The sequence below is a fragment of the Rhizopus delemar genome, genomic scaffold (genome assembly GCF_000149305.1).
Source record: "Rhizopus delemar RA 99-880 supercont3.1 genomic scaffold, whole genome shotgun sequence".
Classification (NCBI taxonomy): Eukaryota; Fungi; Mucoromycota; class Mucoromycetes; order Mucorales; family Rhizopodaceae; genus Rhizopus; species Rhizopus delemar.
The window spans coordinates 2,648,196-2,664,623 of NW_027137827.1; the positions used below are offsets into that span (position 1 = coordinate 2,648,196).

At 34.8% G+C, this 16,428-nt stretch overlaps 8 protein-coding genes across 8 annotated transcripts; 5 read left to right on the top strand and 3 right to left on the bottom strand.

Moving 5' to 3' along the window:
• Positions 1-424: 424 nt before the first annotated feature.
• Positions 425-2,213, top strand: RO3G_01047 (uncharacterized protein; the record flags this gene model as incomplete). Its single annotated transcript, XM_067655638.1, has 3 exons — positions 425-437; positions 704-750; positions 1,608-2,213. The coding sequence occupies 3 exons, from the start codon at positions 425-427 to the stop codon at positions 2,211-2,213; spliced, it is 666 nt and encodes a 221-aa protein (XP_067511739.1).
• Positions 2,214-3,354: 1,141 nt separating this feature from the next.
• Positions 3,355-4,389, top strand: RO3G_01048 (uncharacterized protein; the record flags this gene model as incomplete). Its single annotated transcript, XM_067655639.1, has 6 exons — positions 3,355-3,364; positions 3,422-3,530; positions 3,593-3,720; positions 3,780-3,924; positions 3,979-4,132; positions 4,189-4,389. The coding sequence occupies 6 exons, from the start codon at positions 3,355-3,357 to the stop codon at positions 4,387-4,389; spliced, it is 747 nt and encodes a 248-aa protein (XP_067511740.1).
• A 610-nt stretch (positions 4,390-4,999) lies between these two features.
• On the bottom strand, positions 5,000-6,540 carry RO3G_01049 (uncharacterized protein; the record flags this gene model as incomplete). The annotated part of the gene is made up of 5 exons (XM_067655640.1): positions 5,000-5,108; positions 5,164-5,544; positions 5,646-5,977; positions 6,027-6,467; positions 6,529-6,540. The coding sequence occupies 5 exons, from the start codon at positions 6,538-6,540 to the stop codon at positions 5,000-5,002; spliced, it is 1,275 nt and encodes a 424-aa protein (XP_067511741.1).
• Positions 6,541-7,733: 1,193 nt separating this feature from the next.
• RO3G_01050 (uncharacterized protein) lies at positions 7,734-8,524 on the top strand (the record flags this gene model as incomplete). The annotated part of the gene is made up of 5 exons (XM_067655641.1): positions 7,734-7,837; positions 7,891-7,973; positions 8,021-8,280; positions 8,337-8,375; positions 8,426-8,524. The coding sequence occupies 5 exons, from the start codon at positions 7,734-7,736 to the stop codon at positions 8,522-8,524; spliced, it is 585 nt and encodes a 194-aa protein (XP_067511742.1).
• Positions 8,525-9,780: 1,256 nt separating this feature from the next.
• RO3G_01051 (uncharacterized protein) lies at positions 9,781-10,211 on the bottom strand (the record flags this gene model as incomplete). Its single annotated transcript, XM_067655642.1, has 2 exons — positions 9,781-9,875; positions 9,944-10,211. 2 exons carry the CDS (start codon positions 10,209-10,211, stop codon positions 9,781-9,783), a joined length of 363 nt encoding a protein of 120 aa, XP_067511743.1.
• A 250-nt stretch (positions 10,212-10,461) lies between these two features.
• RO3G_01052 (uncharacterized protein) lies at positions 10,462-11,727 on the top strand (the record flags this gene model as incomplete). Its single annotated transcript, XM_067655643.1, has 2 exons — positions 10,462-11,510; positions 11,679-11,727. The coding sequence occupies 2 exons, from the start codon at positions 10,462-10,464 to the stop codon at positions 11,725-11,727; spliced, it is 1,098 nt and encodes a 365-aa protein (XP_067511744.1).
• Positions 11,728-13,344: 1,617 nt separating this feature from the next.
• Positions 13,345-13,631, bottom strand: RO3G_01053 (uncharacterized protein; the record flags this gene model as incomplete). The annotated part of the gene is made up of 2 exons (XM_067655644.1): positions 13,345-13,398; positions 13,449-13,631. The coding sequence occupies 2 exons, from the start codon at positions 13,629-13,631 to the stop codon at positions 13,345-13,347; spliced, it is 237 nt and encodes a 78-aa protein (XP_067511745.1).
• Positions 13,632-14,403: 772 nt separating this feature from the next.
• On the top strand, positions 14,404-16,180 carry RO3G_01054 (uncharacterized protein; the record flags this gene model as incomplete). The annotated part of the gene is made up of 8 exons (XM_067655645.1): positions 14,404-14,613; positions 14,666-14,948; positions 14,996-15,110; positions 15,162-15,389; positions 15,440-15,504; positions 15,553-15,581; positions 15,629-15,938; positions 15,984-16,180. The coding sequence occupies 8 exons, from the start codon at positions 14,404-14,406 to the stop codon at positions 16,178-16,180; spliced, it is 1,437 nt and encodes a 478-aa protein (XP_067511746.1).
• Between the last annotated feature and the right edge of the window lie 248 nt (positions 16,181-16,428).

Here is a 16,428-nt window from a genome sequence, read left to right on the forward strand (position 1 = left end):
AGCATAATAACATTTCCTATTTTGTTCTGACGGTCTCAAGAAATTCTTTCGAGAATTTTCTTTCGACCTAGAATTGCTAATTACACCTGAAGAACAAAATAGGAAATGTTATTATACCCACCCTTCAATTTTCTGGTTATTTACTTTATATATATTATCTTTAGACTTTCCCTCCCTTCTTTATTTTATTCTTTGACCGAGCTCAAATTCGATTAATAGTACAATAATTGTTTTTTATTTCTTTATATATCTTTGAATTCGCTTTGAAATAAAGGTTCAAGAAGATTCTAGCATAATAACATTTCCTATTTTGTTCTTCAGGTCTAATTAGCAAAACACCGCATGCTTTCAAATGACATAAAAAAAATATTATCAATAAAAATAACAATCTAACCCATAAGAAATGTTCAGAAAGGTTTATATAATGATTGTTATAGGTTTGTTTTATTGTTGGATTATTTGTGGAAAAGTTTATAACTTTTGAAAATTGTCAAAAAATTTTCAGGTTTAAGCTTGGTGGCACGTTAATAGGAGCTGGTCTAATTTATATCCAAAAGAAAGGCGGATCATGTAATATGAAAAAAGAAAGATAAATAAAGCAACTCATTTTTTTATTCAGTTATGGAAACAAGCATTGAAAACCTATACTTAATATGACGAGTTTAGTCTCTAGATGCACATTTATACACTATATATGAAAAAGTTTATGCTTTTATCTACAAATTAAGTTCTTTCGGCATTATTGATGTGGTAGGGAGCAGATGAAATCATTACTACCTAGCAAACTGTCTGCATATTCGAATATTGTACTCATACTTGCAGAAAAAGTAGCTTAACTAATGATGAATATAACGTAAGCAAGCTTCTTCAATAAGAGCCCGTTTTACTTTGTTGACTTTAATGCTCTAATTAACCCTACAACATGAGCTAGCAACAACTTGGTCGGCTTTGAGCGTAGCTTGATGTTTGCATGAACATGCGTGTGTAGCCTTTACTCTACAGAAAGTATGGTCGAATAAGCAAAAAAAAAAAAACTATTCGTAATGATATAAAAGATTTTTATAAAAGCTAAAGTTGAATAATTTGGTACAAAATTGCTGATAACTTATCAAACTATATAAGTGTACCACGAGGAAATTAAATGATTGCGCTTTGCACTTCAACTCAACCTACCCTGAGTAATATGTTTCAATTTATATTTAAAAAAATTTATATTTAACATTGGTTTATGATATCCTTATTGAATATGTTAAATCATATTGTTATGGGCTATATCTTTACAAATGAGTTGAGATAAGAATAGATTCTGATTACCAATAACTACCCTGAATAATATATTTCAGCTTATGTCTAAATAATTTGTAGATAGCATCAGTTTATAAAATATTCTTATACATGTCAAATCATATCGGTCGTAACTATTTTTTGTCATCTAATCTCAGGGCCTGTCCAAATTAATATAAATAGCCTTGAAATCTTTCTTTAATAAAAGTATTCGACTTTAAAACTATTGTTCGGCTTCGTTAATTTTTCATTATTCTTATTTTTTATACTTAAAATACTTTATCTTGGAAATTTTGGTCGCTTTATATTATGTCGTTCGTAAGAATGCACCATCTTCTGTTCAACCTATCGACCATATTGAGGATGCGTTCAAAAAGTTACTTCCTAGCAACCACAATTACAAGCTCGTCTCTTCCTTCAATACATCATCATCTACTGGACTGATTGGCGCAACAATACTATTCTTATCGATATTAATATACTTACAAACTGCATCATCATTCGAGCAATATTCCATTCTGGTAACAAGTTTTGGCATATTTGCTCATTGTCAACCATTGAGAGACGATTGTGTATATAGTATCCATACTTCTGACGTTTTCACCATCCCAACAGCCAAGATACAGAAGAAGAGCACGATAAACAAAGTCTTCAAGGAATTATCTATTTTTATTGGTTTATACATGCTTTTGGTTGTAGGAAATTGTGTTTTTAAAGATAATATGTTCACTCCTTTACTTGGTTCTTCACTGGGAAGCCTTGATTTACCTGATAGCAATTCAAACAACATTATTGTCTCTATCAGCAGGTCGCAATTCATCAAGACTGGAAGGTTATTAAATCAGTATTTCAAGTGTTGCTCATTCAATCTTTGGGGTAAGATAGAAATGCCAGTATGTAGCATCTTGCTTCGGAATTGCTATTATTGATTTCTTGTGGAAGACTGGTGGACCAAGAAAACTTGCAACATATTTGGTCGTTAGGCACTCGGTTGCCTGTTTATTAAAAGCTTGAGACTGAAAATGACCAGGTGTCTCTTGGCTTTTTGGAGCTCAATGAAAGTATGAACAATGATCACGGCTATTTGTTTTTTAAATACTTGACCAAAATAATAGCATCGTTAGAAAACAGGATACCTTGTTACGTACTTGGTATTCATAAAGCAGTCGAAGTTAGAAAGATAGCCTCACAGATCATGAAGGGTGATCTGAAAGCCAATATAAAAAGCCAACAGGCTTTAATTATTCGCAAAGAAAAAAATCTCTTCATCAATAAACTGCGTTGTGTATTACTATCCTGTTAAATTTTATATGCCAATTCTGACCAGCTGTATCAAATATACATTATGATGCCATCTTATTTACTTTTCCTCAATCCACTCAAATTTTATTCAATCGCTAGCGAAGTGTGATATGAAGAGAAAGTCCCTTGAAAGAGATTATGGCTCTCACTTCTAACATAATGGGGCCTTATTCAAAGGCAATTCAAAAAGATTGTTAATGATAGATAGATTATCCTGTAAGCTCCTTTGAAAGATGCTTATCAATAGAAAAGTACCTCTAGCCTCTTTTTGCATTGAATAAGTATTTCAAAATTTTTCTCAATAGTTTATAAACGTTTATCAATTTTAGCTCAAAGCATTTTTCATTTTCTCTCTAATGCTCGGAATAAAAAGGAGCATTTGGCAAATACAAAAGCACGTAAAACCTTATTATTTTACATTCTAGTTATTTCGAGTTGTATCGGTGAGTATCACATTAGTTATACAATTTGTTAATAATATAAGTGAAAATCACATTTACCAACCATATCCACAGCTTTTATTATCTGTGATATTTGTTAATGTTAAATCGGTATAAGCTTTAAGATTAGCTTAGGCTTAAACATTAACATCTTAGGATGAGAAAGTGTTTATTTTATTTGATAAGCACTTTTATTCATTACAAGTCGAATACCTTGAATTGAAGCCCAATCAAACGTCGCTAGACTGGGTTTTGAAAAAAAAAAAAAAAAAAAAAAAAAATACGTATTTTTTCTTAATTCTTTTGATATACACACATACAAAATAAAATGGATGAAGGTAAATTTAGTTCATTTCACTAGACAAAAGTAAATTTTACTTATTTTTTATATAAAGAATTATCTTTAAAACAACGATTGGCACTTGACGATCGTACTGTAAAGACCTTGGAAAAAAAAGTACACAGTTTTCTGAATACACTGTATACAGAACCAATTGATTCAGCGTAAATGATATTTTATAGAAAAACTCTTGTTACAATTGACCAACACATCTTGCATTAACTAGACAGCATGCATTTGAAAACATTCTTATTCAAGTTACGAGTTATCAAACAAACCTTGAACGAAATCCTATTATACAAACTGTCAATGATAAAGACATTAAAGAATATAATGCCATTGTAGAAAGAACTGGTACAAAGAATAACAAAATCATTTTTCATGTCCAAACAACTCATTCCACTGATCAATAGCGGTGGCCCAAGCTGAAGCAATTAAAGATATTGTTACCCTAAAAGAAGATTTGATTGTTGCTCAAAATGTAAGAAATCACAAGTTGGAATATGATAGAGTTGCAAGAGAAATTATGAAATTAGATACTAGAGATGCATACAGAGAGTAAAAAAAAGAAAAAGAAAAAGATTGTTTTTGTATACTGAAACTGGTTTCTAGTTCAATTGAAGAATTAAAAAAAGAGATTGAAATATTACAGCGAGAAAAGATTAACAAGTTGATTGCATTAGAAAACCGTAAACGAAATTTAAAACAAGCAGTAGACAGTTTGAAAGATTTGCAAAGATCTGTCGAAGAAGAACGAGCTGCGATAGTAAAGAATTATGTTGTGTATGTACAATAACAAATCTAATTTTGTGCTTGTTATAGACTGAGGACAAGAGAAAGGTGATGGATATGGAAAGAGGTTATGCATCATCGGATGAAGAAGGGGATATTGGCTCATCATCAGGTGAAGAAGAAGAAAGAGTGGAAGAAGACAAGAAATACACAAGTCATCGATTTCAAGAACGAAAGAGCGATGATGAAGATGAAGAGGGTATTGTTTTGGATACGCCTATGGTAGAATGAAGTATTGAATAAAATGCATGTAAAATTGAATTCATTGAACACATATACGTTTGGTTTGGCTTTACTGAAATGAGAGAGTCACTCAAACTTAGAAGGTGACCATTATAAAAACAATCCAGACATATTCTTGCCTTTTAATAAAATATCATTGTCCTTCAAACGCTTATTTTTTTTTTATCCTGTTCTTAAAAGTGACCACTTTATGTAATGACTCCCTTACACAAAAAAACGTGTGTGACAGATTACCAACGAGCACTTTATTTAATTGAGTTTTATGAGTAGAAATAGCTTACGTTTCAGTTAAACAATTATCACTTTTTTTTACAAGATAAAGGAATAATCCACTTAATGCATATGTATATCATAGTGCAACAAAATATAGCAACAAACCCTTTCGAATTGATCCTCACAGCCAACTTATAACGCAATTTGTAATGGCACATCCATGACCCTTGATATAACCCAACAATAATAGATGAATCAAAAAGAAAGGGCGAAGGGGTTGATGTTTATGAAAAGATCATTAAATACAAAATAACGAGCCATTGTTTAAAAGAAACAGACCGAGACAGTTTTAGATAAAAAATCTATTTACTACTTACAACTTATTTTATGATTCCATCCATTTGAATGATCCCATTAAAAGATGCTGTTTTGGTAACCTTCCTGGTGAAGGTGAAAGTATTGTCAACTTTCTTTTTTCTTCATTCACATCCGATCTACATTAAAGGGGTAAATGAGATTGGGCTAAACTGAAGACAAGTAGACACTTACATGTAAATAAATCCCACTACGTTGCTTTCCAACAACCTGTTCTCATGCTCATCAGGAGCAGCATTTAAAATAGCCAAGATTGAGTGTAAACACATTTCATGACTATCCACCTTTACGACCTGTGTCTCATTTGAGCTGCCTTCCATACCCAGAGGAAGTGCACTAGAAGGTGCGATCACATCACCCACTCTCCATATCTTGACATCATCATAGTTTATCAACATACTGTAAGGCGACAGTTCACATTTCGGTGTGCCATAAAAGTATTCATGCACCTTTGTTCTTTGAAGTAAGTTCTTGAACTGTTTATCGCGTTCTACTACACCTCCTGATTTAGATAGCTTGATGATGGAAATTTCTGGCTGCTTAGCGCTTAAGATTCTATTCATATCACTATAAAGTCTTTCATGTCCTAAAACAATCACCACATTTACTAAAGTAGTCATTCTTCAGTATAAATTACAATGTGCAGACGTCGTTACTGATATTTACCATCAAATGCCTCTATTGTGTGTTGAATCGTTTCATATCCTACTTGATCCACTAAACCTGATGTATCAATCACAATCCCTGCCGTCCGACAGTCCTCATCTACTGCCATTCGACTCTTTACTGCGTCTGCTAATTTAGAAGTCACCAGCTTATAGAGTTTCACATTCTCTGCAGGACTTTCAAATCCATAATAATAAGCTAAAGGCATCGTGGCTGATCCAATCGAGGCCGCCGTGGTTGCAGACGAACCAAATCCTTCTTCAACGTCAATAATGTGCTGAATACTCGTCGCAGTGACAGCGCCTGGCATCGTGATCGACCCCTTTTAAACACGTTGGCTTTTTCTTTACTGCAGTTTAATTTTGATTTACCTCTGATGTATCGAGTGAGACATAAATAGGAGTACCACCCTGTTTTAATGAATAGCTTGCCAAAATCTTGCAAAGCGAAGTCTTTCCTACGTCATGAGGACCAATCACCAACACACGAGGACCTAATTCTTTATCAGCCTTCATTCTTTGTCTAAATTGTTCAAGAGCAAGATGTGTATTGAGGTAGCTCGTCATGGGGGTTTCGTTGGCAATGTATTCTACAGAAAATTGACCCTTGACCTCCAGAGTACAGCCGTGCCAGGTATAGACAGCAGCTTTTCTTCCAGTAAAGCTATATTCTACACCAACAGCTAATTCTGTACCAAAGATTTCGGCTGTTCCTTGAATCAACTTGACGATGGCGCGAGTGTTGAAATCGACTTCGAATCTAAATTCATGGTCAGGACCTAGACTAATTTCACGAGATATATCCAAGTTTTTCTATTACAAAGAGGCTATCAGTTTATTAAGAATAAAAAAAAAAGAGAAAAGGAAATATTACGTCGTCCGGCATCTATTTTATAAAACAAAAGAGAAAGAAAAAAAAGGAAAAAAAAAATCCTGCTGTTTTAACGCGTTGCTTGAAAATATATTTTTTTGAATAGCTGGCTAATAAATTATATGCTCAAGAAATAAATATATTTTTATAAATGAAAAATGGGAGCATGGAAAGTTTGCTTTTGTTCCAGTTCTTTTTTTATGATATCTGTGATGGTCAAAGAATAAACAATTTACTTATGGTTTGTCTAGTCAAGGAAGCTGAGTTTATTTTTGAATTCAATACACACTGTACATGACACGTTAAATACCATCCTGTACTTTTACTGATCAATAATGGCTTGCACTTGATTGTAGCAAGTGCGTTAATAATCATGTTCTTGCATGTATGTCATGAACATGAACAATTCAGATCAAGAAAAGAAAGCAGCATAGCAAAACGACAACAAGAAGAATTAAAAAAGGCGAGCAACAGAATCAGTAGGTTATGTACTTTTGTATGACGGATAAGAGGCCAACAGTTAAATATAAAGAAATATAGAAATCTTGATACGATTGATATTCTATTTAGAATCTAGTAAAAGAAAAAGGGTGTGTTTATCTAAGAAGAAACCGCTGTATATATAAATCTGAATGGTTGAGCAAAAATATATCCAACAAAGTAATAAAAGCAGAGAATAGGCCATCCACCCATTCAATGCCCCAGGAGCAGCCAGTTGCCACTTATATTTCTTAGACTTTTTGTTCTTGAAAGAAGATGTTGTCAAGATAGGAAACAAGCCAAATTTGGTGTATAAAAGTATATATTGTATTACTTAAAGAGCAAGGGGATCATGCCATAGACATTATTATCAGTTAAATCATGAAATATATCCTACAAGCATATTACTATTCATGTTTCCTGACTCAAAACAAACTTACTACTGCTGTAAAAAAAAAGAAACGTGCGACAGTCAAACAGAACACCAAATAATTCCACTTGATTCGGATCAAACAATATATTTATTTTTCAGGAAATACAGCCTAGTGATTCGAAAAGCGTACAAAAAACATAAAGAGAGGACCTTTTGTTTTAGTGTGTAAAGTAGCTGAATCATGAAGATCATTCATAATGTGACGTAAAATTCAAAACTCCGGGCATGATTACATCAATAAAGTGATTTTATCTCTCTCATTTTTTTTTTATTAATTCTTCATCTCTCTTTTATAATGAAGATATTTTCTATTCTTGTTTTACGTAAAGATGCTGAAAAGGCAAAGATTTTAGCTTCACAATATGATTTATCTAGTTTTGGCTTCTTTCAAAGATACACGTAAGTTCATGTGGGATAATAGCATCTGTTTAATGTTTGTACTTTTTTTTAAGTGTACAAGAAGTTATGAATTTCTCGGCCATCACAGTCACTGAACGTACAACACCAGGACAACGTCAAAGTGTTGAAGCTGAAAGTAAGACGAGTGATATCAAAGTGCGATATATAACTTGTTATTATTAGATAATGTGATTCATATTTATATGCACTCACAAGAAGTGAGTGGTGTGATTATCAGTGATAAAGAATATCCTTCAAGAGTCGCATTTTCCTTGTTAAACAAGATCATGGATGAAACTTTGACTAAATATCCACAGTGGAAGACAGCAGAGACAATCGAATATTCAGAATTAGCACAGTACATTCAGAAATATCAGGATCCTCAACAGGCAGACAATATCATGAAGGTTCAAAAGGAACTGGATGAAACGACAGCCATCTTGGTAAGAAAAGAAGAAAGAATGAAATGTAAAGCAGATAGTTGACTATCACTCTGTAGCATAAAACGATCGATTCTGTACTTCAACGTGGTGAAAAAGTAAGAAAAAAGATGACATGAAATAGGTGTGTATGCTGATAGGTTATTAGTTGGATTCACTTGTAGACAGATCAGAGGCTCTATCTTCTCAATCCAAGATGTTTTACAAGACTGCAAAAAAGACAAATTCATGCTGTGTTGTTATGTAAGCAGAGAGTTAATAAACTTTAGATTGTAAGAAAGGGGACGATACAAACTATTAAAAGCGTTTTTAATGAGATTTTATGTAAGGATAGTCAAATTTTCCTTCTTATTACCGTCCACATTCCAACACAAGAAATGATTTTATCTTTATTCACCTCCATAATTCTACTCACATTTTCTTTACATACTTTTGATGCTGGGAAGTAGGTCTTGCTTTAAAGGATACAAAAGCTATCTCTTCATCCTTATATCATTGTTAGTATGTTGATTATCCGTCTTTATTTCAAATGACTGTATAGAATTCAGCAGTAAACGATGGTATCCTATAGCATAAGGTTGTCATTAGAACAAATTAAAAAACAAGCATGTTGTGATCTTTGTACAAGGCCTCTGAGTGAACCTATGGTCACTAACTCTTTGTTTCGACTTTCATCTCTTCAAGCTTACTCATTATAAGAGATCCTCCCTTTTTTTCACTAGAATCTTATCATTCTATGTTCTCTGTCAAATGAATTTACCCCCTCCTTTCTCTTTTGAACCTCACTGCCTTTAAAGGGAATTGTCTGTAACCAGTTGTTTAGAAAGAAAGCATCCATTGTCAGTATGCCTTATAACCAATCATTAACTTGACTTTTCATCTTCCCCATTTTGTAATCATCTTGCGGCAGTAGGAATCGTCTATTTCGTTTAAATCATGCTTGTCGTTCATACTATACTGATGCATGATTACTGCTCATTTGCGCCCTTGGCATTGAGGATGCTAATGATACCTTTGAGTTTTACTGTTCTGAGCCTTTTTATAAAGATCATGATCCACTCATGATGTCTTTTGCCATGAGTTCAAAAGGTGTATGCTGGTAACAAGTTTCTTTTTTTTTTAAAAAAAAAAAAAAAGTTGAAAAGGTTGGTAGAAGGTATTAGAAATAAATCTTATTTTATCAAGACTTACTTTACGCAGTGTATATAATTTAACAACAGAGGGCTATTGAGTGACATGGGTTTTGATTTTGATAGCCACTGTTTATTAGTTAGTGGTGTTGTACAATAAAGAGTAACCATTTGAACCGTTCTTTTTCTTGCTGTCACCGTGTCAACATCAAGATGCGGCTTACTGCCTTGTGTCTCTTTAAATTCAACTATCTTTTCTGATTGGAAAAGAAGAAATACAGAAAGTGAATGAAAAATGCAGTGAACAATAAGAGAAACAGATAGTTGAATCATCCATCTGTTTACACGTTTTATCTTGAGTCACTCATCCAATTTATAAAAGTGCTCTGGATTGACTTAAAAGGAGGGGCAATCCCTCTGAGCTGCATTTAGAAAGGTTGGACAATTGAATATCCAAATACGATTTTGCTATATAAAAGAGGTATAAAAAAAAGCAATGCTATTTATTAATTAGAGTCCCATTTTTCTCAACTCACGAATGATGGTATCTTCATCCAACACAAACGTCCTTAACTTATCCGATGCTGTCACTTTCATGATCGCACCTTTTAATGTTTGCTGTTTTTTCATTTTTTTTGTTTTTATGATTTGCTGATTTAATGTTTTACGCAACAGCTTGTTTAAAGTGTGTGCATGGATTGGCGTATGATTATCCATCGTCATCTCTTTAGGCGAAGGAGGTGGTGGTTTCAAAAGTTCATCAGAGCAGTCAGAGTCTAGGACTGAACTGCTGTACTTGTTCATTCTTTGGAAAAAGAAAGAAAGAAAGAAAAAGAGAGAGAGAAACAGGAAAGAACAAAGTTTTTTTATTGAAGCCCCGTTAAAAGTCGTGCATAATTTTTTTTTGTATTGATTTTCCCTTTATGCTTACATTAAATATTAAAAAAAAATTGTTTACGAAAAAAAAAAAGTTTCTTATGCAGTGTGCCACTTTTTTTTTTAATTCTTTTTTCTTTTTTTTTTTTTTTCTTTTTTTTTTTTACAAGTGATTATCATGTCTCTGTCGTTCTTACTGCCTGTAGAGATTTATGAAAATATATTTCAATACATTTCATCCACCAGCGACCAATATCAACTTCAACTTGTCTGTCGTCTGTGGCAGCACACCGCCCGACCCTATCTTTACCGTTCTATCCATCTTGATTCTCAATATCACGCCGATCGACTGATTGACTGTCTGAAGGAGTCGGACGCGGGCTCACTCATCCAGTCTCTCCATCTTTCTGCACCCTCTTCTATTTTTCAACTCGCCCCTCTCTGTCCCAACCTGACCCGACTCGAGGCCTCCAATACCCACGATATCTTTTGGCATCAGCTCTGTGCCGTGGCCGATCACTGGCCGCAACTCCAACGGTTGCCGACACCCTGTACCCTGTTCTTTGTGTCTTATGCGTTTTGTGTACTCCGGTATCCCCGTCTGCGTCAGATCACCTTGCCGAGTAACCACAGGTCGAGTGAGTTGATCAGGGAGGTCGTGTTTGATCGGCTCAAGGAATACAAGGAACTCGAAACGATCTGTGTGAGGCATAATGTACATGTGCCTGAGGATGGATTGGATTATCCGATGTTGATCGCAACCTGTCCTGGACTGAGTCATCTCAAGGTTCATATAGACTATGTGGCTGAAGATGATGAAGGCGAGGATGAGGAAGACGAAGAGGAGGAGGAAGAGGAAGAGGATGAAGAGTTTTATACAAGTGAATCAGAAGAAGAATATGAGAGTGATTATGTGAGCAATGATAGTAGAGAGTATTGTTATGCTTGTGGAAGTTATCATTACATTGGCAGTGAACAAGAAGAATATGAAGAGGAAGAAGAAGAAGAGGAAGAGGAAGAGGAAGAAGAGGAAGAGGAAGAAGAGGAAGAGGAAGATGAAGAAGAAGAAGAAGAGGAGGAGGAGGAGGAGGAGGAGGAGGAGGAGGAAGAAGAAGAGGAAGAGGAAGAAGAGCTTAGTGTGGATGAAAGGCAATCAGAAATGAGTCAAAGATTTAATGATTGTGAGGAACCAAGTATGGATGATATAAATCTGTGTGATATAAATCTGTATGATATACAACAAGATATGGATAGTGACGAGCATCAAACTATGCTTTACAAAGAAAGCGCGTTTTTATTCACAAAATGAAAAAAGAAAGTGTTGGGAATGATAAAGAAGGGTAAACAGTGAGATTCCTTTGAATTAAGATTGAGTTTTTATTTTATTTTTTATAGGATTTTATTCAGCTGCCACAAGGCGTGCACCATTACAAGTTGCAGATAAATACAATCCTTTTTTTTTTTTTTTTTTTTTTTTTTTTTTTTTTTTTCTTTTCACTTTTGCTGTTACTTGTGCTTTGTAATCTGTGCTAAGTCTGTTGGTGGCAACAAAACCTGAGGGCAAAGAACAGAACAGGAAAGCCTATGGATTAACCTTGTGGTAAACGACTCTTGTTTTCTTTGTGAATTTACCTAGTGGCTTTTGTTACTACTTCCTGAGGCCAAAAATGATGATCTTCAAAGGACAACTTTCCAGTGGAGTTGAGGTCACAGAGAGTGAAGGAACGACTTCAGTGTTAAAGGAAGAAAGGCATTGAATGAGAGTATGAAAACATGAGACACGATTGTTTGCTAGATTTCATATTTGAGGGGACAAGACCAGACAAAGTGCTCTTCAGAAATGGTACCACCGCAATAGACACCATCGAAATCTAGAAATCAGACTGAGACTAGTTGGTGAAGACGTTCCTTGCACGGCATTTTGTGATGATGGGGTCTTTAGAGTAGCGTGTGCGCTTTGTTTGGGATAGATGTCTTCCAAAACCGGCGGCAGGCAGAAGGAGCTGCACGAGGATATAATGGTGGTAGCGTAGATAAGTGAGGTAACCGAGATTCCATGAAACCAGTTGGTATTCACAAACTGCCTCGCATCGGTTTGCTATTAGACCAAGAAAGGGCGTACGATTGGATTCATCCATAGTATCTTCATGCCTGTCTAACGTGCTTTGGCTTACCTCCTCAGTTGATCAATTGCATCACCTTACTGTTCTTCACCATTTCTATTTGTGTCAACATCACTGGGTTTCTTTCGGGGCACTTTGCATAAAGTCGTGGGCTTTGCCAGGGAGACCCTCTTTCGCCGGTGCTTTTTTTTACTATTGAACCTCTTCTGCACACCTTATATGCCTATTCATCTATTCTTGGTTTTTTCTTTCCAAGAGGATTTTGACACACGATTGACAAATCCTCTGGTTTAAGGACCCGTTCTTAAAAGTATGGCATACGCTGATGATATGGCTGTGTTTCTAGTCGATTCTGTTGAGCCTCATGCTCTATTTGATATCCTGGCTCTCTCTTCTTGGGCATCCATTTGCTCACCTCAACCGTCATAAAACCTTGGCAGTTTTGCCTTTGGGACAACCGCAACACTCATGGCAGCCCGCCTTATTGCTTGAGATGTGCCGTTTGAAATTTGGTAAAACTTCAAATTTCAAGCGAATTTCACCGACCCTTTATTTTCAAATGATTTGCAGTGTAACAAATTATTATTTATTCATGGATATAAAATAGGTGCATGTGTTGTGAATGTTACACTTGTATTTTAGGTGCAAATAATTGTTCAACTAAATCTACAGGAGAAGGTTCATCTATTGTATTATTTTGTATTTTACAATACTTTGGCTATTGAATGTTAGATGATGACAATAAGCTTCTTTTTTACATTTACTAATGACATGACAGAATGTGATTTCTTTAATAAGGCATGATTCGAATTTTCAATGTTTATACTTCTTTCGGTTCTTTCACGTACAACAGTCGAAATATCTTTAAATACTTGTTTTCTTGTCAGTGGTGGACTATAGATATACACTGAGTTCGAATTATATAGTGGATGAATAATTTACGTTTGAAATTGAGGATAAACATCGGATTTTGTATTCATCCGTAATGTGAGCTAATAAGAAATTAATATTTGAAGTAATACATATTTTTTTTTTGCTTTACTTTTATAGTTGAATTGAATTTACAATCTTGTAACAAATATCTTTCGGTTACTACACCAGAACCAGCATATTCTGATAGATTAATACTCAATGAACCGATCTCTTTTCCACCCTTTTGATAGACCTCCAATTTCAATTCACAATCATTCAACATTTGATGTTTATCAATTGCCAATTTTGTCATTGTATTTATAGGATAGTTCCATTTTACTTGATGATCTTTTATAGGTACACTAAAAGAAATGTTATTTGATTAGCATCATCTACTGTAAAAACTAACCTAGGTGTTGAACCAGTCCTATGGGATGCATGCTTTAATCTCCAATTGATATAATAATATCCACTTACAAGTGGTACATTCACTAAATCTCTTATTATCACTGATATTTCAAAATTTACTTTTCTATTTTTTGATATAAAAAGATAACTAAAAGGAGACATCTAAAGGAGTGTAAGAGGGAAGAAGAAGGTTGATTTATAAAAAATAAAAATAATGATAATAAAAAAATAAAAAAAAAAGCGGGAAAGAATGAATGTGCTCAGTGACTTTTTCTCTCTCTCTCTTTTATACATTCAAAAATGGACAATGCCCATCTTGTGTACTACACTGAAAACCAAATTATTTTTCAACTAAATAAAAGGGGAATTGTACACACATACACATACATTTGTATACATTTGCCCTTCAATTTCTATATTTATTCAAATTAGGCTTATTTCAATTGACATCAGTTTATTGAATTAAGCAAAGGAATGTATGAACAGTAAAAATAAGAATAGCCAATGAAATCCATATCATTTATCCTTTTTTATACCAGATGATGATTGCATAATATTTTTCCTTTTTCCTTTTTCTTTTTATTATTCACAGTAATGCCAGATACATACAGTCTTTTGATTAATCAAGGTAAAATGGATGCATTTATTTTATTTTATTTTTTAATCTTCTTATTTAAATGAATAAAGATAATACATTATCTGAAGTTAACTTTGCAGAGAAAAGACTTGTTCAGAAATTAGATACAAGACTATTACCATTTCTTAGTTTTATGTATCTCTTTTCTTCTTTGGATAGATCCAGTTTAGGTAATGCTGTGTTGGATAACTTTGAAGAAGATGTGGGTATTACGCCTGATGAATTCAATACGTGTGTTACTATCTTTTATGTAAAAAGAGATCATCTTTTAACATGTTGAATGATTCATCAAGAATCTCTAGGTTGGTTTTCTTATATTTCAAATACCAAGCAACATACTCCTAAAACGATTTACAGCCAAGAGATGGTTACCACTCCTCATGTTCCTCTGGGGTTCCATCGCCTGTCTCCATTCGATCGTCAAGGGCTATCGTCCACTCTTGGTCCTTCGATTCTTCTTGGGGTTTTTTGAAGCCGGATTCTTTCCTGGCGTTATTTATTTCTTGACTTTATTTTACAAAAAGACAGAGATGGCAACCCGTATCGCCCTCTTCTGGGGTTCCACTGTGGCTGCTCACGCTTTTGGTAAACGAATAAGAAGATGGATTGTGTGCTCATCTTGATTCATTTAGCTGGATTACTTGCTTTTGGTATCTTGCAGTTGAGAGGGTTGAGTGGGATGACTGGATGGCAGTGGTTGTTCCTAATCGAAGGTATTCCTACTGTTCTTGTCAGTTTCATAGCTTTGTAAGGTGATAAGATAAAGATAGATCAGCGTACTGACAGACGATCCATTAGCTTTTATTTGCCCACATCACCTTCTACTTGGTTCATGTTAACCCCAGAGGAAAGGGCACTGTCCGTGTCAAGACTTGAGGATGAATCAGGCGGTCATGCCCACATGACCTTAGCTGACCTGGACGCTTCTAATAAAAAGCAAGCGCTCAAGGCATTAACGGATTGGAAAGTATGGATTTATATGCTGATGTTCTTTTGTGGTAGTGTTCCAAACACGAGCATATCAAAGTAAGCTGTGTTTATCCTATCTATCCAATATCAATCTTTCTTTCCTATAGCTTCTTACCTTCTATCATCAAAGGCATGGGTTATGATGATAAGCTCTCGGCAAACTTGATGTCAGGTACAACACGTTTAGATGATCTATGTCTTATTCATCCTTTTACATTAGCTCCACCTTATTTATGTGCAGTATTAGTGGTAAACAATAGAGATCAAGACAAGATTATTTCTTAATGATTCAATAGATGATAGCAGCTGCTTATTCATCTGATCATCGGAACGATAGAGCCTATCATGCCATCGGGGGTGCCTTTATCTGCTTTGTGGGATACATTGTGCTCGTCACCTGCATCGAAAGACCTCAACTCTACACGGGTGCCTGTATCGCTGTAGCCGGCATATTCGTGATCAATCCGATCGTGAATGCCTGGTTGACGAGTAATATCGCACCAGACATGAAAAAGAGTGTGGCCACGGCCATGGCTGTGTCTGCTAATAATTCAGCAGGACTGATTGGGTCGAATATCTATAGGAAATCAGACGCTCCTAGATATGGTAACTAATGAAAACAACAGTGCAGTAACTGATTGTTATATCTAGTCCGTGGTCATTCGATCAACCTATTCTTCATCTCTTTTTTTGTCATCATCGTCCTCCTTCAGAGATACTTGCTCAAAAAACAAAATGGATTAAAGAATCATGAAAGGTCAAAATTGACAGCGGATGAAATACAAGACATCGAAGAAAATGATGCGAGAATAGGTGATGAAGCGTTGGAGTTTGAGTATCGTCTGTAGTCCATTGCTGTCCGTAGAGTTCTTGTTCCTTTCCTCAGCCTGGGGTGATTGTGAATAGAGTATAAATGAGCTATTGTTTGTTGTATCAAATAAATAGAAATACTCTTACAATCCGTGTGTGTGTGTTTTTGACAAAAAGAGAGAGAGGGGGGGGGAGCTGGATCACAGAACTCCTTTTTTTTTCTGTTCACTGATTTTTACAGAAGAATAAAGAGGAAACGGATCTAAAGAAGCATACACGTTATAAT